The sequence below is a fragment of the Gobio gobio genome, assembly GCF_949357685.1.
Source record: "Gobio gobio genome assembly, chromosome: 11".
Lineage (NCBI taxonomy): Eukaryota > Metazoa > Chordata > Actinopteri > Cypriniformes > Gobionidae > Gobio > Gobio gobio.
Window position 1 is genome coordinate 53,465,338 of NC_137104.1, and position 26,970 is coordinate 53,492,307.

General features: G+C 44.9%; 1 protein-coding gene across 1 annotated transcript in view; it reads left to right on the forward strand.

Annotated features, from left to right (window-relative positions):
• Positions 1-24,556, forward strand: part of slc39a4 (solute carrier family 39 member 4) — a 35,140-nt gene extending 10,584 nt beyond the window's left edge. The window contains exons 5-12 of the mRNA XM_079830290.1: positions 667-838; positions 11,259-11,431; positions 14,331-14,495; positions 14,565-14,660; positions 16,509-16,563; positions 17,533-17,685; positions 22,284-22,471; positions 23,324-24,556. Of these exons, the coding sequence (XP_079686416.1) occupies positions 667-838; positions 11,259-11,431; positions 14,331-14,495; positions 14,565-14,660; positions 16,509-16,563; positions 17,533-17,685; positions 22,284-22,471; positions 23,324-23,452 (1,131 nt within the window). The 3' untranslated portion in view covers positions 23,453-24,556. The remainder of the gene's footprint in view (positions 1-666; positions 839-11,258; positions 11,432-14,330; positions 14,496-14,564; positions 14,661-16,508; positions 16,564-17,532; positions 17,686-22,283; positions 22,472-23,323) is intronic.
• Positions 24,557-26,970: the final 2,414 nt, after the last annotated feature.

The window sequence follows — 26,970 nt, forward strand, 5'->3', positions numbered from 1 at the left end:
AACACATCATCAACTCCATCAAACCCTGTGGTAATCAATGATGCAAACAACTTTGTTTTTACGGAGGAATATGTTATTTCCCAGAATGCATTACCTGTGTTGAATTTCTCTGTATTGCAATTTCAATAAAATTCAACTTTTTCTATCATTCAAATTCCTTTCCCAGGTTCTGTGTTTGTTACAGCAGCATAGAGATGCTTAGCTTTTCCCTGTGCGTGCCACAGTTATATGGGGCATCATGGGAAATCTTAGCACGCCACATGAATCTAATCATTTATCCGTGGCTCTTGACGAAGAGAGCGATCGTGTGTCTACGTGAGGAATGATTTGAAGGCCTGTCACATGACCTGTCAGTGTTTGCCGCTGATGTGATGGATGTGGAGGCGCGCGGCGTGTTTCAGTCATAATCACAGCCAAATGATGTGATTGGAGCTGCTTTTTAATCGTGATGAATGTTTCCCATTTCTTTAAGCTCACACGCTGTCATAAGACCCGTCGTCTGACATCCGAGGAATTAATGTTTCAGCTCATAGTAAATACGAGTGTTTCACAGTGATTATCAGAGCAACGGCACCGCTGCGGTGTGAAATTAAATATTGATGCCAGCGAATGTTTTATGCATGTTCACATTTGCATGTGTCCGTGTGGATTATGCTGTGCACGCAGGCCTGCTTCAGCGCTGAAGACCTGTTGAGGATCCACCAGCTGAACTCCTCATGGCTGACCAGAGATCAGTTCACACAGCTCAGTCCTGCTCTGCTCCAGCAGATCCTCAGCGGAGGCTGTTCTGAGATCAGCCCGACGCCGGTGACCCCTGATTCTCTCAGCACCGCAGAGAGTGAGTGACCTGTTCATACACTATTAACATACAAACCTCCTTCAGCTACTACAGTCTGCTTTGTTTTTGAAATATACAATACAAATGCTGGGTTGTATTTCAGCCCTCGGATGAGACGTTAAACCGAGGTCCTGACTCTCTGTGGTCATTAATAATCCCAGGATGTCCTTCGATAAAGAGTAGGGGTGTAACCCCGGCATCCTGGCCAAATTTGCCCATTGGCCCCTGTCCATCATGGCCTCCTAATCGATCAATTGTATCAACCCATACAGGTGCTGGTCATATAATTAGAATATCATCAAAAAGTTGATTTATTTCACTAATTCCATTCAAAAAGTGAAACTTGTATATTATATTCATTCATTACACACAGACTGATATATTTCAAATGTTTATTTCTTTTAATTTTGATGATTATAACTGACAACTAAGGTTTGATGATTATAACTGACTAAACTAATTCAGTATAAAAGGTTGAATATTGAAGACACCTGGTGCCACACTCTAATCAGCTAATACACTCAAAACACCTGCAAAGGCCTTTTAATGGTCTCTCAGTCTAGCTCTGTAGGCTAAACAATCATGGGGAAGACTGCTGACTTGACAGTTGTCCAAAAGACGACCATTGACACCTTGCACAAGGAGGGCGAGACACAAAAGGTCATTGCAAAACAGGCTGGCTGTCCAAGCACATTAATAGAGAGGCGAAGGGGAGATAAATATGTGGTAGAAAAAAGTGTACAAGCAATAGGGATAACCGCACCCTAGAGAGGATTGTGAAACAACCCATTCAAAAATGTGGAGGAGATTCACAAAGAGTGGACTGGAGCTGGAGTCAGTGCTTCAAGAACCTCTACACACAGACGTATGCAAGACATGGGTTTCAGCTGTCGCACTCCTTGTGTCAAGCCACTCTTGAACAACAGACAGCATCAGAAGCGTCTCAACTGGGCTAAAGACAAAAAGAACTGGACAGCTGCTGAGTGGTCCAAAGTTATGTTCTCTGATGAAAGTAAATTTTGCATTTCCTTTGGAAATCAGGGTCCCAGAGTCTGGAGGAAGAGAGGAGAGGCACACAATCCACGTTGCTTGAAAGTTTCCACAGTCAGTGATGGTTTGGGGTGCCATGTCATCTGCTGGTGTTGGTCCACTGTGTTTTCTGAGGTCCAAGGTCAACGCAGCCGTATACCAGGAAGTTTTAGAGCACTTCATGCTTCCTGCTGCTGACCAACTTTATGCAGATTTCATTTTCCAACAGGACATGGCACCTGCACACAGTGCCACAGCAACCAGTGCCTGGTTTAAGGACCTTGGTATCCCTGTTCTTAATTGGCCAGCAAACTCGCCTGACCTTAACTCCATAGCAAATCTATGGGGTATTGTGAAGAGGAAGATGCGATATGCCAGACCCAACACTGCAGAAGAGCTGAAGGCCATTAGCAGAGCAACCTGGACTCTCATAACACCTGAGATACTGAATTTGGAATTTTCCTTAGTTGTCAGTTATAATCATCAAAATTAAAAGAAATAAACATTTGAAATATATCAGTCTGTGTGTAATGAATGAATATAATAAACAAGTTTCACTATTTGAATGGAATTAGTGAAATAAATGATATTCTAATTATATGACCAGCACCTGTATACTGATTGGCTTCATCACTCTGTCTCCTCTCCACCAATCAGCTGGTGTGTGTGGTGGGTGTTCTGGCACAAAATGGCTGCCGTTGCATCATCCAGGTTGCTGTTCCACATTGGTGGTGGTTGAGGAGATTCCCCCCTTCTATGTAAAGCGCTTTGAGTGCCTATGTAACAAATTATTATTATTATCCCAAATATGTTGGTTTGTCCCCATTTGACCCAAATTTGGGTTGAAACAACTTAGCATTTTTAGTGTACTCATAATATACCACCAAAATAATACGTAATGGTAAAATTAAAGCTTGCTTAATGAAATAAACATGGCTAATAATAAACATGTAGGCTAATAAACAATCATATCTCACGAAAAATGAAAATAAAATAATTATCTTCTGCTTAAAGAACATCACACTCTAAAAAATGATGGGTTGTTTCAACCCAAATTTGGGTCAAATATGGACAAACCCAGCCGTTGGGTTAAAGGTGCACTATGTAACGTTTCTGTCCGCTTGAGGTTGTCTGTTCAAAACAAAGGCGTAGTTTGATGACGGCACGTTTGAGCGCAGAATCTTGGGACATGTGGTCTTCAGCTCACAGCCGGTGGGTTTTTGGATATTTTACTGAAAAAATATTACATAGTGCACCTTTAATTTTTTTTATTGAATGTTGCAACTCAATGGTTGGGTTTGTCCAAATTTGTCCCAAAATTGGTTTAAAACAACCCAGCATTTTTTTGATGGAAGGCCTTTTTGTTTTTTGTTATTTTAATGACATAAGCACATTAAAAATAATAATATAAATTAATAATAATAATAATATAAATAATATTATAACAAAAATGATAATCATTAATATTAATGTAAAGGATGCATCATTTAAATATTTTTTGTTTTTATACATTTTTAAATTATTTTAAATAAAAAAAAAATGTATTATACATTTTTTAAATATAATTTTAAAAATATAAAAAAAATATTTAAAAAATACTAAATTATATATTTTTAAATAATTTTAAAGTTTTAATATTTTTTCTAACTATTTTAGTTTGTTTTAGGTTTTTTTTTTTTTGGTTGTTTTTATTCTGTTTTTATTTTATTTTTTAAATATGTATATAGTTTTTATTAATTTAAAATTATTTTAGATATTTTAGAACATCAAGCTAAACTCAACAAAATGGGAAATGATGAAATAAAATTATTTTTAATACTTTAATTCTGTTCATGATTATTTAATTTCAAGCAATGAAAGCATGTTTTATGGTTTTAATTTTATTTTTAGTTAATTATAATGACACTACTATGCATTATGATAGTACTTGTTGAACTGGATTTAACTTTAGGAGAAAATGTGCCTAATTGTAAGAAATGATGCACAATGCAAAAACAAAAAAATACAACAAAATGGTCATAAAAATAGATATATGACAATAGTCATATATATATATATATATATATATATATATATATATATATATATATATATATATATATATATATATATATATATATATATATATTAGTGCTGGGGAAAAATGAATCGTGATTAATCGCATCTGAAATAAAAGTTTGTGTTTACATAATATATGTGTGTGTACTCTTAAATTCATATTTAAGAAATATTTGCATGTATATACTGTATATATAATTTATCTTATATATTAATTAGGGCTGTCAAAAGATTAATCGCGAATAATCGCATCCAAAATAAAAGTTTGTGTTTACATAATATATGTGTGTGTACTCCGTTAATTATTATTTATATATAAATACAAACACATTCATGTATATATTTAAGAAATATTTGCATGTATATACTGTATATACATTTATATAATTTATATTATATATAAATAGAAATATTTAATATATAAATATAATACAATTTTCTTAAATATATACATGCTTGTGTGTGTTTTTATATATAAATAATAATTATACACAGTACACACACATATATTATGTAAACACAAATTTTTATTTTGGATGAGATTAATCGCGATTAATCTTTTGACAGCCCTAATATAAATATAAATTTTCTTAATAAAAATATAAAGTATATTTCTTAAATATATACATGCATGTGTGTGTATTTATATGTACATAATAATTATACACAGTACACACACATATACGATGTAAACACAAACTTTTACTTTGGATGCGATTAATCACGATTAATTTTCCCCAGCACTAATATATATATATATTAGTGCTGGGAAAATTATAATTTAAAAAATGTATAAAATAAAGATATATATATATATATATATATATATATATATATATATATATATATATATATATATATATATATATATATATATATATATATATATATATATATACATACATATATATATATATACATATATATATATATATGTATATATGTATATATGTATATATGTATATATATATATGTATATATATATATATATATATATGTATATATATATATGTATATATATATATATATATACATATATATATATATACATATATATATATACATATATATATACATATATATATATGTATGTATGGTTCGCTGGGCGTTTCCTAATTCTGAGTGCACACACAGGCTTGCACCTTTGTACTGTGTGGTGCCGCGGTCATCTCCCTGAGTGCTTCAGCACGTTAAAAGAGCAGTTTCCTTTCTAAAAGAGCAACACGGTTTGACCCTGCGTCTTTTTCAAGATGTCATTCAAACCGTGTGTTTCTGGATGCGGTCGATATCTGTCCCCAGCTGACGGTCACGTTCGTTGTCTCACGTGTTTGGGCGTTCAGCACGCTGAGGCTGCGTTCGTGAATGACTCATGTTCCCATTGCGGGAACATGACCATCGCAGTTTTACGGTCCAGACTCCATTACCTCGAAAGAGGCGGAGCACCATTGCGCATCCCCCGATCTAGTGGTCCTCCCGCTGCAAAGCAGAGGGCTGCTACTTTGGCTGATGGCCTTGGTGGGGACCTGAGGGTTACTGTGAGGGCTTCCCCGACGGGTCAAACGGCTCCTCTGGCCCCTCCCCCCTCCGCTGCGCCGGTGGAGCTTCCAGAAGAGCGCGCTGGCCTCCCCCGGGAGGTCCCAGGCGTTTCTTTTGGGGCTCCGGCTGAGGACATGCTGTCGATTGCAGCATCGGGGGACGAGCTAATGGGCTCTGAGGATGAAGATTCGGCTGCGCTGCCTCCTTCGGGTGTGACAGCGTTGCCCGAGTCCGACCCAGAGCTTACGGCTATGCTTTCCCGGGCCGCCGCGAGTGTCGGGCTCGAGTGGAACCCTCCACCGTGTCCCGAACCCTCGCGGTTGGACGATTGGTTTCTCGGGACGGCCCGTGCTGGTTCTCAGCGCCCCGCCCCGGTTCCTTTCTTCCCGGAAGTGCATCAGGAGATCACGAAATCGTGGGTAGCGCCTTACAACGCTCGCTCACGGTCGACTGACTCCTCCATCCTCACTACTCTCGATGGTGGTGCGGCTAAGGGCTACGTGGGAATCCCCTCAGTCGAGCGGTCTGTGGCGATGCAACTGTGTCCCAAGACCGCTGCGGACTGGCGGGGTGCCCCGCGTCTCCCCTCCCGGGCGTGTAAGTTCTCGTCCGGTCTCACGGGCAGGGCTTACACCGCCTGCGGGGAAGCCGCATCATCTCTGCATGCTATGGCGCTCCTGCAGGTCCACCAGGCCAAGGCGCTAAAGCAATTGCACGAGGGTAGTTCCGACCAGGGTGTTATGCAGGAACTGCGTGCGGCGACTGACCTCGCTCTCCGGGCGACGAAAGTCACTGCACGCTCCCTGGGTCGGGCGATGTCCACACTAGTGGTCCAGGAACGCCACCTGTGGCTGAACCTGGCAGACATGCGTGATTCCGACAAGGTCCGGTTTCTCAACGCCCCTGTCTGTCAGGCCGGCCTCTTCGGCGACGCCATCGAGAGCTTCGCCCAGCAGTTCTCGGTGGCCCAGAAGCAGACGGAGGCCATCAAAAACATCCTGCCCCGACGACCCGCTGCTGCCTCCACCCAGTCGTCGTCGGCAGCACCTCCGCCTGCTCGTCGCCGAGGGCGTCCCCCTGCGTCCGCCTCCGCCCCTGCGAAACCCAAGCAGCAGCCTCCACCGGGAAAGCAGGGTGCCGGACGTAAGGGAGGCGCCCAACCCGCTCAGGGCTCCGCTAAACCAGCCGGCAAGCGCAAGGGGAAGCGGCCCTGAGACGGGCAGCCCAGGGAAGACGGGAGCTGCTCTGAGGGAGATGATGTCCGCATCCTTCTCCCACCCCCCGGAGGAGGACCGGGGGGCCCCGACTGGTGTTACATCTCTGCCGCTGGCTCTCCGGAGTCCAGCGGCACCCACTTTCTCAATAAAAGAGCAGTTTCTATTTTCCCTGGGCCCCAAGAGGGCCAGGTTGGCAGTGCGCGACGCCCCCGGGCCTTGCCACTCCTTTCCTCCCCTCTCCCCCTCGCCAGGGGGCAGCAGTGTGGGCACCGAGAACGCCCCCGGGCCTTCTCACCCACACTCTGCCCCACCCTGGAATATTCAGACAACACTCCGGGCCGCCTCCGGGCCTCCCGAGTCGGGTCTGTCTATTCCACTTCGCTGCCCCACCCCGGGTACGTCTGTGGTGCCGTTGGTCCCGCTTGTACGGTCTCTGGGGGCTTGGCTTCAGCTCCCCAGGCCGTCTCGCTGGCTCATCCGTACCATCAGACTCGGCTACGCGATTCAGTTCGCTCGCCGGCCTCCCAAGTACAGGGGCATCCTCTTCACCTCCGTGCGGAGCAGCGATGCCCAGGTCTTGCGGTCAGAGATCGATGTCCTGCTGGCGAAGGACGCGATCGAGCCGGTTCCTCCAGCCGATATGAAGGCGGGGTTCTACAGCCCCTACTTCATTGTACCCAAGAAAGGGGGTGGGTTACGGCCAATCTTGGACCTGCGTATCCTGAATCGGGCCCTGCACAAGCTCCCGTTCCGGATGCTAACGCAGAAACGCATTTTCGAATGCATCCGTCCCCAAGATTGGTTTGCAGCGATCGACCTGAAGGACGCGTACTTTCATGTCTCTATCCTTCCTCGACACAGACCGTTCCTACGTTTTGCGTTCGAGGGGAAGGCATATCAGTACAAAGTCTTGCCCTTCGGGCTGTCCCTGTCGCCTCGCGTCTTCACGAAAGTCGCAGAGGCAGCCATTGTTCCGCTCAGAGAACGCGGCGTTCGCGTCCTCAACTATCTCGACGATTGGCTTATACTCGCCCAGTCTCGGGAACAGTTGTGCGAACACAGGGACATGGTGCTCAGTCACCTCAGCCTGTTGGGCCTTCGGGTCAACCGAGAGAAGAGCAAACTCTGTCCCACGCAGAGGATCTCTTATCTCGGTATGGAGCTGGATTCGGTCAGCCAGACTGCGCGCCTCACGGAAGAGCGGGTCCGGTCAGTGTTGAACTGCTTGAATTCGTTCAAGAACAGGACGGCGGTCCCACTGAAATTTTTTCAGAGGCTCCTGGGGCATATGGCATCTGCAGCCGCGGTAACGCCGCTCGGATTGCTTCATATGAGACCGCTTCAACACTGGCTCCATGGCCGAGTCCCGAGGTGGGCGTGGCAGAGCGGCCAGTACCGGGTCCCAGTGACTCCTTACTGCCGCCAAACTTTCAGCCCATGGTCCGACGCTTCGTTTCTCCGGGCCGGAGTGCCCTTAGAACAAGTGTCCAGGCATGCTGTGCTCTTCACGGATGCCTCCTCCACGGGCTGGGGGGCCACGTACAACGGGCATGCAGTTTCAGGTCTGTGGACGGGACCTCAATTGCATTGGCATATCAATTGCCTTGAGTTGTTAGCGGTACACTTGGCACTGCGCCGCCTCAAGGGGCCGCTACGTGGCAAGCATGTACTGGTCCGTACGGACAGCACTGCGGCCGTTGCGTACATCAACCGTCAGGGTGGTCTACGCTCCCGTTGCATGTTCCAACTCGCCCGCCACCTCCTCCTTTGGAGTCAGAAGCATCTGAGGTCGCTTCGTGCCATTCACATCCCAGGTGCGCTGAACCAGACAGCCGACGAGCTCTCTCGCCAGTCGACACCTCCGGGGGAGTGGCGACTCCATCCCCAGGCGGTCCAGCTGATATGGGACCTCTTCGGAGCCGCACAGGTAGACCTGTTTGCCTCTCCGGACTCGACCCATTGCCAGTGGTACTATTCCCTGACCGGGGGCACCCTCGGCACGGATGCACTGGCGCACAGCTGGCCCCGGGACCTGCGCAAATATGCGTTTCCCCCAGTGAGCCTTCTTGCACAGACCCTGTGCAAGGTCAGGGAGGACGAGGAGCAGGTCTTGTTAGTTGCGCCCTACTGGCCCAACCGGACCTGGTTCCCAGAACTAACTCTCCTCGCGACAGCCCCTCCTTGGCCGATCCCCCTGAGGAGGGACCTTCTTTCTCAGGGACGGGGCACTCTATGGCACCCGCGTCCAGACCTCTGGAAACTCCATGTCTGGTCCCTGGACGGGACGCGGAGGTTCTAGGTGGTCTACCATAGGCAGTGGTAGACACCATCTCTTCTGCTAGAGCCCCCTCTACGAGGCGCCTCTACGCTTTGAAGTGGAACCTGTTCGTTGAATGGTGCTCTTCCCACCGGGAAGACCCCCGAAGGTGTTCGATTAGTGTCGTGCTTTCTTTCCTGCAAGATGGGCTGGAGCGAAGGCTGTCTCCCTCCACCCTCAAAGTGTACGTCGCAGCAATAGCGGCGTATCACGACGCAGTCGAAGGTAAGTCCGTAGGAAAGCACGACTTAATCGTCAGGTTCCTCAGAGGTGCGAGGAGGCTAAATCCTCCTCGTCCAAACTCGTTACCCTCTTGGGACTTAGCTCTAGTGCTCAGAGCACTTCAGAGCCCTCCCTTTGAGCCTTTGCAGTCTGTGGAGCTTAAAATCCTGTCAATGAAGACAGTGCTTCTGACGGCATTGGCCTCCATCAAGAGGGTAGGGGACCTGCATGCACTTTCGGTCAACGAATCGTGCCTAGAATTCGGGCCGGCCAACTCTCACGTTGTCCTGAGACCCCGGCCTGGATACGTGCCCAAGGTTCCTACCACTCCCTTCCGGGACCAGGTAGTGAACCTGCAAGCGCTGCCTTCGGAGGAGGCAGACCCAGCCCAGGCTTTGTTATGTCCCGTCCGCGCTCTCCGCGCTTACGTCGACCGGACTCAAAGCTTTCGGACCTCAGAGCAACTCTTCGTCTGTTACGGAGGCCAGCAGAAGGGAAAGGCTGTCTCCAAGCAGAGGTTGGCCCACTGGATAGTGGATGCTATCGTCTTGGCTTACCAGTCCCAAGACGTGCCTTGCCCGTTCGGGTTGCGAGCACACTCAACAAGGAGTGTTGCTTCTTCCTGGGCGCTGGCTCAAGGCGCCTCGCTGACAGATATATGTAGAGCTGCGGGCTGGGCGACACCTAACACGTTCGCTAGATTCTATAGCCTCCGTGTAGAGCCGGTATCTTCCCGCATCCTCGCCCCCAGTGGCCAGTAGCGCTAAGTGCCCGTTCTAAGTGTCGGCTTGCAACGCCACTCCCGCCCTCTGGGCCGGATACGTGCGTCTATTTTTCTCCAGTTGTGTTCCCCGGAAACGGCTAACCCTGTCGAGCTCCTCCGTCACCCCTGCGGTGCCAGACGTTGCGGCCGTCTGACGCCAGACCTGCACCCGTATGCTTGTGAAACGTGTGTGTAGGCTGGGTTCCATATGTAGCGGTCCCCTCACGGCTACCCCATATGTGTATTCTTCCACGGTACCAGCTACCCTACTCGGCTAGCCCCGTGTCTTTCCCTTGACAGAGCCCGCTCTGTCGTCTCTGGGCGTGTTCTTTCCCCCCTGGGACCAGGCTGGAACCACCCCAGAGACTGCCATATGTTGCACTACCCTGCCAGGTTAGTCCTTATGTGTATTCTGCCACCTAGCCTTCTACTGAAGGACGTGGCTCCGCAGCGTACCATCTCCCGAGACGGGCACGCTTTCCCAGCGTTATCCAATAGTCACACTGAGTGGGTCTTGCAGAAACAGCAGTGACTGACCTCCCTGCTTGGAGCCCTGACTTCCGTACCATCTAAGACGGTCCAGTGCGCTCAAGCAGGACGCTGGAAGGGCCAGCGCCCTGGCGTTTTGGTAGGGATCCCAATTCGTCGGTCAGTTCCGACGTACGTCGAACGTGACCGACTGAAAGGGAACGTCTCGGTTACGTATGTAACCCTCGTTCCCTGAAGGAGGGAACGGAGACGTACGTCCCGTCGCCAGGTGCTGTGCTTCCGCTAGGGGGCCGAGTCACTAGTTCGGCTCCTCAGCAGAAAAAAGCAATGATCAAGCATTCCACTTCCTTATTTATACCCGCGCTGCGGGGCGGTGCGTGGAATGCGTGGATCGCATGCCAATCTCCATTGGCTCGTTTTTAATACACTCGAAGTAGATTGGTCTCTGAGATCAGATCCCAATTCGTCGGTCAGTTCCGACGTACGTCTCCGTTCCCTCCTTCAGGGAACGAGGGTTACATACGTAACCGAGACGTTTGTTTAGTAAAAGACTGTATAAGTCAAATTTTTTGGAAGTATGAATTGCATTTATTGTGAAAATCTATATTTAACAAGACGATACATCTTTTTACTGTTGGCATCTGTCAGCAGGACCAAAGAGAAACATGAGTAAAGCGTGCATCCGCAGTGATCTAAAGTGACATCTAGTTCCTCAAAGGAGCAAAAGTGTAGTAAGCGCAGTGTGAGCTCTGAGAATACACACTGAATACACGCGCTCTTTGTGCCCAGGGTACGGATACGCCACCCTGGCCAACCTCCTCATCTGCCTGATGGCCATGTTTGGCATCGTGGTGCTGCTGTTCTCGGCCTGTACGCAGGTGTTCGAGCTCTGCATTCAGTTCTGCATCAGCCTGGCCGTGGGCTCGCTGACGGGGGACGCTCTGCTGCATCTGCTGCCCGCGGTGAGCAAAACACACACACCGTTTCTGGCTTTTCTGCATCTCTTTATGTTACAAAACCAGCTGGGAAAACGTCTCAAAGTTGAGATGAAAGTGTGAGCGCAGTATAGAAAGGAACAGATGGGCCTCTGAATGCAGAAACACACGTTCTCTTGAATGTGTGTTCACGCTTTTATGATGACATCGTCATATTTTATTAAAGATTTGACACTGATTTTTGTTGTTGTTGTTGTTGTTGATGAAGGAAGTTATTTCTTACTCATCAAGGATGCTTTAAATTGATCAAAAGTCATATTTATAATGTTACAAAAGAGTCTATTTCAGATAAACGCTGTTCTTTAGAACTTTCTATTCATCAAAGAATCCTGGAAAAATAAAATGTATCAGTTTCCACAGAAATATGAAACTGTTTTCAACATTGATAATAATCATAAATGTTTCTTGAGCATCAAATCATCATATGAGAATGATTTGTGAAGGATCATGTGACACTGAAGACTGGAGTAATGATGATAAATTCAGCTTCAGTCAGCAGTTGTGAGCGGGGTCTATGCTAATAGGGCGGAGTCAGTCAGAAGTCGTGGGCGGGGTCTATGCTAATAGGGCGGAGTCTGTCAGCAGTCGTGGGCGGGGTCTATGCTAATAGGGTGGAGTCTGTCAGCAGTCGTGGGCGGGGTCTATGCTAATAGGGCGGAGTCAGTCAGAAGTTGTGGGCGGGGTCTATTCTAATAGGGCGGAGTCAGTCAGCAGTCGTGGTCGGGGTCTATGCTAATAGGGTGGAGTCAGTCAGCAGTCGTGGGCGGGGTCTATGCTAATAGGGTGGAGTCAGTCAGCAGTCGTGGGTGGGGTCTATGCTAATAGGGCGGAGTCAGTCAGCAGTCGTGGGCGTGGTCTATGCTAATAGGGCAGAGTTATTCAGCAGTTGTGGGCGTGGTCTATGCTAATACGGCGGAGTCAGTCAGCAGTCGTGGGCGTGGTCTATGCTAATAGGGCAGAGTCTGTCAGCAGTCGTGGTCTATGCTAATACGGCGGAGTCAGTCAGCAGTCGTGGGCGTGGTCTATGCTAATAGGGCAGAGTCATTCAGCAGTCGTGGGCGGGTCTATGCTAATAGGGCAGAGTCAGTCAGCAGTCGTGGGCGGGGTCTATGCTAATACGGCGGAGTCAGTCAGCAGTCGTGGGCGTGGTCTATGCTAATAGGGCAGAGTCTATCAGCAGTCGTGGGCGTGGTCTATGCTAATACGGCGGAGTCAGTCAGCAGTCGTGGTCTATGCTAATAGGGCAGAGTCAGTCAGCAGTCGTGGGCGTGGTCTATGCTAATAGGGCAGAGTCTATCAGCAGTCGTGGGCGGGGTCTATGCTAATAGGGCAGAGTCTATCAGCAGTCAGCAGTCGTGGTTTATGCTAATAGGGCAGAGTCAGTCAGCAGTCGTGGGCGGGGTCTATGCTAATAGGGCGGAGGCAGTCGTGGTCGGGGTCTATGCTAATAGGGTGGAGTCAGTCAGCAGTCGTGGGCGGGGTCTATGCTAATAGGGTGGAGTCAGTCAGCAGTCGTGGGCGGGGTCTATGCTAATAGGGCGGAGTCAGTCAGCAGTCGTGGGCGTGGTCTATGCTAATAGGGCAGAGTTATTCAGCAGTTGTGGGCGTGGTCTATGCTAATACGGCGGAGTCAGTCAGCAGTCGTGGGCGTGGTCTATGCTAATAGGGCAGAGTCTGTCAGCAGTCGTGGGCGTGGTCTATGCTAATAGGGCAGAGTCATTCAGCAGTCGTGGGCGGGTCTATGCTAATAGGGCAGAGTCAGTCAGCAGTCGTGGGCGGGGTCTATGCTAATACGGCGGAGTCAGTCAGCAGTCGTGGGCGTGGTCTATGCTAATAGGGCAGAGTCTATCAGCAGTCGTGGGCGTGGTCTATGCTAATACGGCGGAGTCAGTCAGCAGTCGTGGTCTATGCTAATAGGGCAGAGTCAGTCAGCAGTCGTGGGCGTGGTCTATGCTAATAGGGCGGAGTCATTCAGCAGTCGTGGGCGGGTCTATGCTAATAGGGCAGAGTCAGTCAGCAGTCGTGGGCGGGGTCTATGCTAATACGGCGGAGTCAGTCAGCAGTCGTGGGCGTGGTCTATGCTAATAGGGCAGAGTCTATCAGCAGTCGTGGGCGTGGTCTATGCTAATACGGCGGAGTCAGTCAGCAGTCGTGGTCTATGCTAATACGGCGGAGTCAGTCAGTAGTCGTGGGCGGGTCTATGCTAATAGGGTGGAGTCAGTCAGCAGTCGTGGGCGGGGTCTATGCTAATAGGGTGGAGTCAGTCAGCAGTCGTGGGCGGGGTCTATGCTAATAGGGTGGAGTCTGTCAGCAGTTGTGGGCGGAGCCTGAGCATATGTGAGTCACTCTGCTAGAAACGGCTTGTTCTGAGACACTGCTTAGGATTTATGGGGTTTAAAAAAGAGGACTGGTGGATTTTTACCATTATATGGTGGTTGTGTAACACACACTGCCGTCACACATTCATGTTCAAGTGAATTTTGCATAATAGGTCCCCTTTAACTCGTATGGCGTTCTGCGATGACTCTCTGGCTGAAGCTCACAGAAACGTCTGTTTTCCGGTTTAACGGGGCAGAATGGGTCTCGCCGGCCGGCCTGGCACCCGTTATTTCCCCCGAGCGCCGACATCGCCCACGTTCCCTCATCCGTTTAGATCCGTGTCAACATAACTGCAGCCCTGTCATACCATGTCATCGCCCTGAGTGGAAAATAACCGGATTGGTGAGAAGAAACGGGCCTGGCTTATTGAGTGCAGACAGGAGTTACTGTACAGCCCTGCTGGGAAATCAAAGCACAATCACAGTTTCCGATTGCCGTTAATGTCATTGTCCGGCCGTGTTTTCATGGCTTTGCGTCTCTTGTGCAGTTCTTAGGCCTCCACGTTCATGAAGACGGACACGACCACGCAGAGGAAAACCTCGACTATGTGTACAAACTGCTGGTGCTTCTCGCCGGCGTGTATTTGTTCTACCTGATGGAGAGCATCTTCTCCATCATCACCCGCAGACAACATCACCACAGTCACGATGAAGTGAGTGTTTCGTGTCAGTTGAGCCCGTCCTACACCATCCGGTTCTCAATCCATTCCCTGTGTTGGCAGGAGGAGTCCGACGTCCACCACTGCGACCATGGCAGAGTCCTGCAGGTGTTCCAGAGGGAGAAGCAGAACAAGCACTCCAGCTCACAGGCCGATCTGGTGCGGAAATCACGGACGACACACTCCTCAATAAACTAATACTGATGAAGCTAAAGTCTAAAGATGACTGCTGTTTTAGTTTTCCATTTACATTCTCAATTTTAGTTTTTGTCATTTTGATGGCTGTATTTGTCTTAAATATAGATATATATGTGTCTATGTGTGTGTGTGTGTGTGTGTGTGTGTGTGTCAGTGCGTGTGTGTTAGTGTGTGTCTCTGTGTGTGCCCGTGTGTGTCAGTGTGTGTGTGTGTCTGTATCTGTGTGTGTGTGTCAGTGTGTGTGTGTGTGTGTGTGTGTGTCAGTGTGTGTGTCTCAGTGTGTGTGTGTCAGTGTGTGTGTGTCTCAGTGTGTGTGTGTCAGTGCGTGTGTGTCTGTGTATGTCAGTGTGTGTGTGTGTGTGTCTCAGTGTGTGTTAGTGTTTGTGCATGTGTGTGTGTGTGTGTCTCAGTGTGTGTTAGTGTGTGTCTCTGTGTGTGCCTGTGTGTGTCAGTGTGTGTGTGTGTGTGTGTGTGTGTGTCTGTATCTGTGTGTGTGTCTGTATCTGTGTGTGTGTCTGTATCTGTGTGTGTGTCAGTGTGTGTGTCTCAGTGTGTGTCAGCGTGTGTCTCAGTGTGTGTGTCTCAGTGTGTATATGTCAGTGTGTGTGTCTCTGTGTGTTGTGTGTCAGTGTGTGTGCCTCTGTGTTTGTCAGTGTGTGTGTGTGTGTGTGTGTGTGTGTGTGTGTGTGTGTGTGTGTGTGTGTGTGTGTGTGTGTCAGTGTGTGTGTGTGTGTGTGTCAGTGTGTGTCTCTGTGTTGTGTGTCAGTGTGTGTGTGTATGTCTGTGTGTGTCAGTGTGTTTGTCAGTGTGTCTCTGTGTGTGCGTGTCTGTGTGTGTGTCTGTATCTGTGTGTGTGTCTCAGTGTGTGTCAGCGTGTGTGTCTCAGTGTGTGTCAGTGTGTGTGTGTGTGTGTGTGTGTGTGTGTGTCTCAGTGTGTGTGTGTGTGTGTGTGTGTGTGTGTGTGTGTTGTGTGTCAGTGTGTGTGTCAGTGTGTGTGTGTGTGTGTGTGTGTCTGTGTTTGTGTCTCTGTGTTGTGTGTCAGTGTGTGCGTGTGTGTGTCTGTGTGTATGTCTAAGTGTGTCAGTGTGTGTGTGTGTGTGTGTGTGTGTGTGTGTGTGTGTGTGTGTGTGTGTGTGTGTGTGTGTGTGTGTGTGTCTCTGTGTGTCAGTGTGTGTGCCTCTGTGTGTGTGTGTCTCTGTGTGTCAGTGTGTGTGCCTCTGTGTGCCAGTGTGTGTGTGTGTGTGTGTGTGTGTGTGTCTGTGTGTGTGTCTCTGTGTGTTGTGTGTCAGTGTGTGTCAGTATGTGTGTCTGTGTGCATGTATGAGTGTGTCAGTGTGTGTGTGTCTGTGTGTCAACACTACCTTTCAAAAGTTTAGAATAATTTTTTACGTTTTAAAAATTCAGCTTTGATCATATTATCACAATATTACTGTATTTTTGATTAAATAAATGCAGTCTTTGTAAGCAGAAGAGACTCTTTCAAAAACATAAAACATTTTCGTTAAAAACTCTTAATTAATCCAAAGTTTTGACCTGTAGTGTTTGTTGTTTTTATTCAATTGTATTTAAGTTAAACTAAATGTTTCCTTGGAAACCAGCAGAAATAAAATAAGTTGAATGTTTTATATTTTATTTCAAATAATGAAAAGGTTTTAGTTTTAGTTAATAATAATAGCCCTGTTCAGAGCTTGTCAGAAGAAGTAAAGCTGATTGTGTTCTGCTTAAATATTCTCTGTAGTCTCTACTCGAGTATGTGTGTTGGTTCTGAGAGATGAGCTATTAATTAATATTGTATTATTATCATTATAGGTGGAGTCTGAGAAAACAGAGAAGTCCTTCCTGGACCCGGTTGGCTCTAGAAGAGGTGAGAACACTCAGCATTAAGGACCAGTGTTGGGGAAACGCATTACAAGTAACTTGAGTTACGTAATAATATTACTTTTTCCAAGTAACTAGTAAAGTAACGCATTACTTTTCAAATTTACAACAAAATATCTGAGTTACTTTTTCACATTAATTTGACTGACAGCTCTCCTGCCCCCATGTTGAGAAAAATAAGTGCAGAGACATATGTGTGTGTGTGTGTGTGTGTGTGTGTGTGTGTGTGTGTGTGTGTGTGTGTGTGTGTGTGTGTGTGTGTGTGTGTGTGTGTGTGTGTGTGAACATGATGGTTATTGTAGTTCCAGACTAAATGTGAGTATTTATTCATCTCACTTGCACAGTAAAGATTCTGTACTCCTCAAAATGATTAAAATCAGTCAAATGCAAAATTAGAGTACTATGCAAACCTCCAATAATTAAATGTTAAATAAAACAACTATTTTTATGCATAATCTACCTTTATATTTAATTTACCAATGTCTTGCTGCTGACCTTTGATGATGAAAATTACTAGATGTTTTGTTTTTATTGGTAAAACCTTTTTCTCCTGCATCCTATTCTCCCATTATCCAGAGCTGCGCCCTCTACTGTTCACGCGTCAATCTGCATTTTTACCTCAGCCTGGGGCTTATTATTTCAATTTTGGTATGAAGAGGTCTTTACCGTTGCACAAAAATATAACTTTTTTGTTATAAACAAAAACAAAAACAAGCCCAGCCCAGGTGAGAAAAAGTAACGCAAAAGTAACGTAACACATTACTTTTCTTAAAAAGTAACTAAGTAACTCAATTAGTTACTTTTTAAGGGAGTAACGCAATACTGTAATGCATTACTTTTCAAAGTAACTTTCCCCAACACTGTTAATGACACACTGATGTTCTGCACAGCGATAACCTCAGGCCACGGCTAAAGGGTTCATGTGGTGTAACACTCGTCTTCTCTTCTCCTTCAGAGCAGCGTTTGCTTCCCTATATGATCACCATCGGAGACGGCATCCATAACTTTGCCGACGGTTTGGCTCTGGGCGCAGCGTTTTCGATCTCGTGGCGGTCCGGTCTGGCCACGTCTCTGGCTGTGCTCTGCCACGAGCTGCCGCATGAGCTAGGTGAGCGGCTCTATGTGTCATATTAGAGCTCTGTAAAGTCTCCTCCGGCACATCCCAAAGACTTCCAATGAATTTAAAGGGATAGTTCACCCAAAAGTGAAAACAACCCCATGATTTACTCACCCTCAGCTCACCCTAGGTGTATGACATTCTTCTTTCAGACGAACACAATCAGAGTCATATTAGAAAATGTCCTGGCTCTTCCAAGCTTTATAATGGCAGTGAATGGAGGATGAGATTTTGAAGCACAAAAAAAAGTGCATCTATCCATTATAAAAGTGCTCCATACGGATGAATACATGATTATAATCACTGCAATAATGATCCAGTTATAGACTCTTAAGCATTTGCCTATTTAGGTCCGAACAGCTAATTTTTATTTTTGTCCGGACAGTGTACACCGATCAGGCATAACATTATGACCACCTTCCTAATATTGTGTTGGTCCCCCTTTTGCTGACCCGTCTCTGATGGACTCCACTAGACCCCTGAAGGTGTGCTGTGGTATCTGGCACCAAGATGTTAGCAGCAGATCCTTTAAGTCCTGTAAGTTGCGAGGATCGGATCGGACTTGTTTGTTCAGCACATCCCACAGATGCTCGATTGGATTGAGATCTGGGGAATTTGGAGGCAGAGTCAACGCCTTAAACTCGTTGTTGTGCTCCTCAAACCATTCCTGAAGCATTTGTGCTTTGTGGCGGCGCATTCTCTGCTGAAAGAGACACAGCCAGCAGGGAATACCGTTTCCATGAAAGGCCGTGTCAAAGTCACATCCACATGATGGAGGACCCAAGGTTTCCCAGCAGAACATTGGCCAAAGCATCACTGCCTCTGCCGCCACGCCTTCTTCCCATAGTGCACCTGGTGCCATGTGTTCCCCAGGTAAGCCACACACACACACCCGGCCATCCACGTGATCATCAGACCAGGCCACCTTCTTCCATTGCTCCGTGGTCCAGTTCTGATGCTCACGGGCCACTGTTTGTGCTTTGGGCGGGGTCAGGGGTCAGCATGGGCACTGGTCAGCGGCTGTGCCGCCCCATACACAACAAACTGAGATGCTCTGTGTATTCTGACACCTTTCTATCAGAACCAGCATTAACTTCTTGAGCAGTTTGAGCTCCAGTAGCTCGTCTGTTTGATCGGACCACACGGGCATCAATGAGCCTCGGCCGTCACAATCTGGCCCTTGTCAAACTCGCTCAAATCCTTACGCTTGCCCATTTTTTCTGCTTCTAACACATCAACTCTGAGGACTAAATGTTCACTTGCTGCCTAATATATCCCACCCACTAACAGGAGATGAAGAGATCATCAGTGTTATTTACTTCACCTGTCATAATGTTATGCCTGATCGGTGTATATATATACACATTTTTATTTGTAGGTCAAATTTCTAAAGAATTGAGTTGTGGCTCAATGGCCATGGGAAAATATGGTGCCATGGTCCAGTTGAGAAGCACATAATGTCCTAAGATAAGGAGATTAGATACGATTGACACCCGAGGTCATGACCGCACCTTCATGATTATAATTTCCTCCTCCTTTCTGCACACACAGGACATTCAGCAAAGAATGAAGGGATTGAAAAATCTCCTGTCTGACAGAGAAATAAACGTATCTCTCTACGCTAGTCAAACATTAATTTTCAGATATTTTTTTATGTTTAAAGGAACACGCCGACTTTTTGGGACTTTATCTTGTTCACCGTATCCCCCAGAGTTAGATAAGTCCATACCCACCATTCTCATCTCCGTGCCATAACTCTGTCTGACACACCCACCGCTAGCCTAGCTTAGCACAAAGACTGGAGGTAAACGGCTCCAGCTAGCCTAGCTTAGCACAAAGACTGGAGGTAAATGGCTCCAGCTAGCCTAGCTTAGCACAAAGACTGGAGGTAAACGGCTCCAGCTAGCCTAGCTTAGCACAAAGACTGGAGGTAAATGGCTCCAGCTAGCCTAGCTTAGCACAAAGACTGGAGGTAAACGGCTCCAGCTAGCCTAGCTTAGCACAAAGACTGGAGGTAAATGGCTCCAGCTAGCCTAGCTTAGCACAAAGACTGGAGGTAAACGGCTCCAGCTAGCCTAGCTTAGCACAAAGACTGGAGGTAAACGGCTCCAGCTAGCCTAGCTTAGCACAAAGACTGGAGGTAAACGGCTCCAGCTAGCCTAGCTTAGCACAAAGACTGGAGGTAAATGGCTCCAGCTAGCCTAGCTTAGCACAAAGACTGGAGGTAAACGGCTCCAGCTAGCCTAGCTTATTACAAAGACTGGAGGTAAACGGCTCCAGCTAGCCTAGCTTAGCACAAAAACTGGCGGTAAACAGCTCCAGCTAGCCTAGCTTAGCACAAAGACTGGAGGTAAACGGCTCCAGCTAGCCTAGCTTAGCACAAAGACTGGAGGTAAACGGCTGTGATATTACACAGCGCCTGAAAATAGTCCCCAGCGCTCTCTGTGTAAGCAGGTTGTCACGTTGGTTATGTTGATGGATGTTAGCCTATTTTCAGGCGCTGTGTAATATCATTGCGCCGCTGCACTCATGGGACGGCTCACAGCTCTTGATCATTACGCAGGAATGAGAATATAGTTCCTGCCATATCAGCCTAGAAAATCACAACTTTTCATTTTCCGTCGGTCTTAGTACACGATGTAACTACACACATCACAACATGTAAATAGGAAAATGTTGGTGTTATTTTGTCACTTATTGAGCAGTAGGCTAGCTGGAGCCGTTTACCTCCAGTCTTTGTGCTAAGCTAGGCTAGCTGGAGCCGTTTACCTCCAGTCTTTGTGCTAAGCTAGGCTAGCTGGAGCCGTTTACCTCCAGTCTTTGTGCTAAGCTAGGCTAGCTGGAGCCGTTTACCTCCAGTCTTTGTGCTAAGCTAGGCTAGCTGGAGCCATTTACCTCCAGTCTTTGTGCTAAGCTAGGCTAGTGGTGGGTGTGTCAGACAGAGTTATGGCACGGTGATGAGAATGGGATGTATGGACTTATCTAACTCTGGGGGATACGTGAATAAGCTAAAGTCCCAAAAAGTCGGCGTGTTCCTTTAATTCAACAGATGTATACATGATTGGAGTTATTGATTTAATGTTTTATTTAGTTTAAAATGCTTTTTTGTTCTATTTTTTTTAAATAATTGTATTCCGTTAGTGGTTTCCTTGAGTGTTGATGGTCGTCTTACTTTCAGATCTGATTGTATGATTTGCTTTACTATTGCTCTACTAATGCTAATTCATGCTAAAACATGCTACCAACATGAAAAAACACTATCAAACATGCTAATTGATGTTAAATCATGCTAGCAACATGAAAAACCATTATCAAACATGTTAAATCATGCTAGCAACATGAAAAAAGAATGTTATCAAACATGCTAATTCATCTTCTGCCATTTCTCTTTTAAAAATCTTGTTTTAGACTCTAATTCATGAGCGGTGTTTTGTTTTGCTCTATCCTCTGCACTTCTGCATTCGTCAATACGCATGCGTCAAGGGTTCAAGGGTCAAGGGTTACTCTTTTAGCACAAGTTGACTCGCGTAGCACTGACTGCTGGAAGCTAGTTATTTTAATCAATAAACTTTTAAATATGGATATTTTTCTTACACAAACGCACCACTTCACCTCAGAAGGCCTTTATTAACCCCCCGGAGCCGTGTGGAGCAGTTATATGATGCATAGATGCACTTTATTGGACTTCAAACGACACAACCATTCACTGCCATTATAAAGCTTTGAAGAGCCAGGACATTTTTAATGAAGAACAATGTCATACACACCTAGGATGTCTTGAGGGTGAGTAAATCACAGGCTAATTTTCATTTTCGGGTGAACTATCCCTTTAAGGTACTAGTATAGCCTACTGGTAAATAAGGTACTAACAAAGGTGTCCCTTTAAGGGTTCTGCCCGAGTGAAAAGCTGTTATACCCTTAAAGGTAGAAGGTAGAAGAGTGCTTCATCAAAAATGTTAATTCATGCTAAATCATGCTAGCAACATGAAAAAACATGTTATCAAACATGCTAATTCATGCTAGCAACATGAAAAAACATGTTATCAAACATGCCAATTCATGCTAAATCATTCTAGCAACATGAAAAAACATTATCAAACATGCTAATTCATGCTAGCAACATGACAAAAACTGTATCAAACATGTTAATTCATGCTAAAACATGCTAGCAATGGTAAATCATGCAAGAAACGTGTGTTCCCTTGCTGTCCCAAACTTCAATTTCAATTCAAACTTCAATTCAAACTTCAAAACTGTCAAAGTTTTCTCAAACTTTCAAACAAGGCTTTTTCAAGCCAACTTCAAAGTTTGTGTACAAACTTTACACTTGTTATAGATCTAGTTAGTACGGAGTGGATCCTTTACCAGATTTTTTCGGCGCTTTCAATTGTAATTTTTTTTAGTATTTGTCATTTGTCATCAATTGTCATTTTAGTACTTTAGAGTAGTTATATGTACCCTTAGGTACTAGTATGAATTTGTACTGGTAAATAAGGTACAAACAAAGGTGTCCCTTTAAGGGTTCTGCCCCAGTGAAAAGCTGTTAGAGGTTAAGGTGTTTTCTGAGTGTGCTTCATCTCTGCTCTCAGGTGATTTTGCGATCCTGTTGAACTGCGGCGTGTCGGTGAAACGGGCTCTTCTGCTGAACGTGGGCAGCTCTCTCACCTCCTTCATCGGGCTGTACATCGCACTGTCCGTCTCCACTGAAACGGTGGCTAAAGAGTGGATTTCGGCAGTCACCGCTGGCCTCTTCCTGTATGTTGGCCTGGCTGATATGGTAGGTTGTGATCTTCAGTCTCAGATGTTTGCTCTTCACACAACTGTGGACAGTTTTCAAACTTCTCAGCATGTTCATCAGACAAGTCATTGAAAGCACCATGTTTTGTGACTCTTAAGGCCTGTACACACCGGGACGAATATCGCGCGCGCTTATCGCCAGCGTTTTTCGTTCCGTTTTTCGGCGCGTCTTGAGTGTTCACACCCAAGCGATTTCCACTGGCGATGCGCCGAGTGAACGTGCACATTCAGTAGATGCGCTCCCGGTACACAAGATGGTGCTGCGGCACTTTACGCTTCTGACACTCGCTTGTCACACAGAAGGAGAAGAGAGACAGTATTTACGTGCTTGCCAAAACCATAGACATATTATGTATATGGACAAAACCATTCACACACTTTTTGCTAACTGGCAAGCAGCATTAGCAGTTCATCTTCTTCTTTGTCTACTTACTACTTCTTCGTCGTATCAATGTGTGCTCGGCAAGACCGTTTTGTGCTCGAGCGCCACCAAGTCGTGTTTTACTGTCGCTTCAGCAGCTCCAGGCACGTGAACAAAAGCGGCAATCTCATTGGTCGGACAGTTTTTTACGCGCCGCGTCAAAATAAAAAAACGAACCCGAGGCGTTTTTTTAAAAATGACGCTTTTACGCCTGGCGTTTTGCGCGTCGGTGTGAACACTCACATTGGCGCCCATTGTTTAGTCCCGAGGCGTTAAACGTCGGCGATAAACGCGTGCGAAAATCGTCCCGGTGTGAACAGGCCTTTACAGTGAAGTTCAATCTCTCTAATGCATTATTTCAGTGTTAGCAGATACTCACACAACCCCTGTTCTCTCCGTTTCCTTGTGTAGCTTCCCTCGATGGTTCACGTGGACAGTAAAAGACCCTGGCTGATATTTCTCCTGCAAAATATGGGACTTTTGAGCGGCTGGGGCATTTTATTACTGTTGTCCTTTTATGAAGACCAGATAGGGCTCTGAATAGGTTCTAAATGTGGCTTATTCCTATACATCTGTCCACGGAAACTACTGGAACGTAATAAATATGTGCAATTTAGTATGTGTTTTCATGTGGGATATTGGTAACACTTCATAATAAGGTCTCATTAGTATCATTAGATAATACATTAACTAAGATTAACTAACAAATAGAGAAATAATGATACAACTGTTCATTATTAGTTCATATTAGCTAGCTTAGGTTCATTAAATAATATTAACACATACAACTTTTGATTTTAATAAGGTATCAGTAGCCTACAATAATGAATTAATGCTTTATAAGTATAGTTAGTTCATGTTAACTAATGGTTATCAGGAGGTTAGCAGTTTGTTTATTTAAACAGGGAATTATCCGAGTTAAGGTCAGTAAATACTGGAGTGCCAAGGGTCTGTTCAATTCTTCAAGAACCTTTTTTCACTGACTATAACTAAATTAAAACCATCTTTGGATGACTAAACTATGAGGATCTAGTCATTTTCATCAATAAATAAAAACGAGAGGAAAATGTTAGGAAGGGACGATTAGGGAAGACATCCAGTCAGAATTAGCATATTGTGTAACGGATGCGCACATTTGAATTGTAACGTGCGGATCTAACGGCGGGAAAACACGGCGCTGTTGAGCTTCTACAGGCTCACGCGACAGCCCTTCAGAGCGGCTCAATCAATCAATAACACACTTTTATGACAGATAATGTTTATGAACTAATGCTGGGGAATAATGACAATGTTTACTTTACCATGTTTATATAGTTGTATGTTTTAGACGGTTGTAACAACGCACATTTTCTCTCCCTCAATTGAACTTGAATGAGCAAATGCAACTCAAAGGCATTTCAAAATAAGAGTCCCGATGTATTTATTTATACGTTTTTGGTTACACAATAAACTGTATTTAATTTAATTCCCATTTAATTCATAATCAGGAGGAAAGACTAATAAGTATTATAATAGACAACAGTAACTAAAAACATTAAAAATATTAATTATTTGAAATTAAATAAATGTTAACTGAAATAAAAAAACGTATCTGAAGCTTTAGCTTAACCTGATATACTAACTAAAACATAAATACAACATTATAAAAAACTATATAGATGTTTAAAAAAAAAAAGTGAATTATTCTCTTTCGTGTATGTTTGCGTTTAAACAGTCAAAAACACAATTATGTCAAAAAGTCGGTTATGTAATGCTTAAATGCTCAATTAATGCATTACAATTTAACCAAACTTCAAATCTCAAATCTTCAAAAATTAAAATCTTATGATATTTCGACTAAAACTAAAAACAATTCAGGTGACAAACTAACTGGCGTTTTAGTCAAAAGACTATTATTAAAACTGAATTAAAATTTGCTGTCAAAATTATTAACACTGCTTCTAGGCCATCTGCTATTATATACATTCAATATAAACTCTTGGTAATATTATTAGAAAAAATGCATAGTTTCCACTGTTGTGCTGATGATACTCAGTTGTATTAGTACAATAATTAATGCTTCATAAGTATTTTTCATTGTTGGTTTATGTTAACTAATGTTAACACACCTTATTGTGAAGTGTTTCCAAAATATTTTTAGTATTTTTAAATTACATTAAGCCTGCGAAATCAACTCATGTGCACCTTAAAGCAAAGAAAACTTTTGCATATTTTACAGATTAATTTTGCATATGAATCATAAATTCACGGATGAGATATTCCGCCTTTAATGTAGCTACCGTCTTTGAATTGAAATGCTGCATTTTTATTAGTAAATATAGAGTATGTCTGTACTTCATTTTTGCATTGTAATATTTTTAAGTATCAGCCAAATACACTTTTGATGCGTAATAGTATATAATGTTACACTTATGACTAAATTCTGCTAGTTTATGAATTAGAATTGATGTCATCATTCACTGGTATAAATGCATTTTTAAATTTTTTAATTTAAATCATGTCAAGACGCATCATAGATTTATAAGACTGTAGTAAATGATTATGGACTAGTTTTATGATATGTTAATGGAGCTTTTTGTACATTTGGATCTTTGCAGTGTTATGTTTTATAATAATAAAACCTGTAAATAAATCCAAACACATGCTAAATGTCATATTTGTCATTTCAAGCCACGGGGAGTCTACACAGCATTGTTTGTGTGTGTGTGTGTGTGTGTGTGTGTGTGTGTGTGTGTGTGTGTGTGTGTGTGTGTGTGTGTGTGTGTGTGTGTGTGTGTGTGTGTGTGTGTGTGTGTCGTGACATGTCGCTGGTGATGTTGTCTTCAGGTCAAACTCTAAATAGCAGGTTCACGGGGTTTATCTGGCACTATTGATGAGAACCACACCCCAAAACCTCAAGACGAGCTCAGCAGAACCGCAGGACAATTACAGGTTCAAATAACCTTTACTCACCAGGAATATTTTAAATACAGTGTGTCATCTGCAAACCTCAGGAGACTGCAGTTAAAATATACAGTATATTTAAAAGAGAAACACAAAATATGGATGGATGAATGGACATATGGATGGATATGTGTGTGTATATATATATATATATATATATATATACACACACCAATCAGGAATAACAGGTGAAGTGAATAACACTGATGATCTCTTCATCTCCTGTTAGTGGGTGGGATATATTAGGCAGCAAGTGAACATTTTGTCCTCAAAGTTGTTGTGTTAGAAGCAGGAGAAATGGGCAAGCGTAAGGATTTGAGCGAGTTTGACAAGGGCCAGATTGGTCTGATGATCACGTGGATGGCCGGGTGTGTGTGTGTGGCTTACCTGGGGAACACATGGCACCAGGTGCATTATGGGAAGAAGGCGTGGCGGCGGAGGCAGTGATGCTTTGGGCAATGTTCTGCTGGGAAACCTTGGGTCCTCCATCCATGTGGATGTTACTTTGACACGTCCTACCTATCTAAGCATTGTTGAGACCATGTCCAGCCTCTCATGGAAACGGTATTCCCTGCTGGCTGTGGCTCTTTCAGCAGAGAATGCGCCGCCACAAAGCACAAATGCTTCAGGAATGGTTTGAGGAGCACAACAACGAGTTTGAGGCGTTGACTCTGCCTCCAAATTCCCCAGATCTCAATCCAATCGAGCATCTGTGGGATGTGCTGAACAAACAAGTCCGATCCATGGAGGCCCCGCCTCGTAACTTACAGGACTTAAAGGATCTGCTGCTAACATCTTGGTGCCAGATACCACAGCACAGCTTCAGGGGTCTAGTGGAGTCCATGCCTCGACGGGTCAGCAAAAGGGGGACCAACACAATATTAGATCAGGTTACCTGATCTGATCTGTGTATATATAATGATAATCATCTAACAGTGAGATATTTAATAAAACACCCTCTGTAAGCTACATTTGCATGGCAGACATTATTTTTGGCCTCTTGTGTAAAAATGAACAAAGTTCACCTTCATCCAAATCTTGTAATTCTTATCATACGTCATAAACCTTGCGTCTACCGATGAACCGCTCACATGTTTCTGACATCAGATGACACA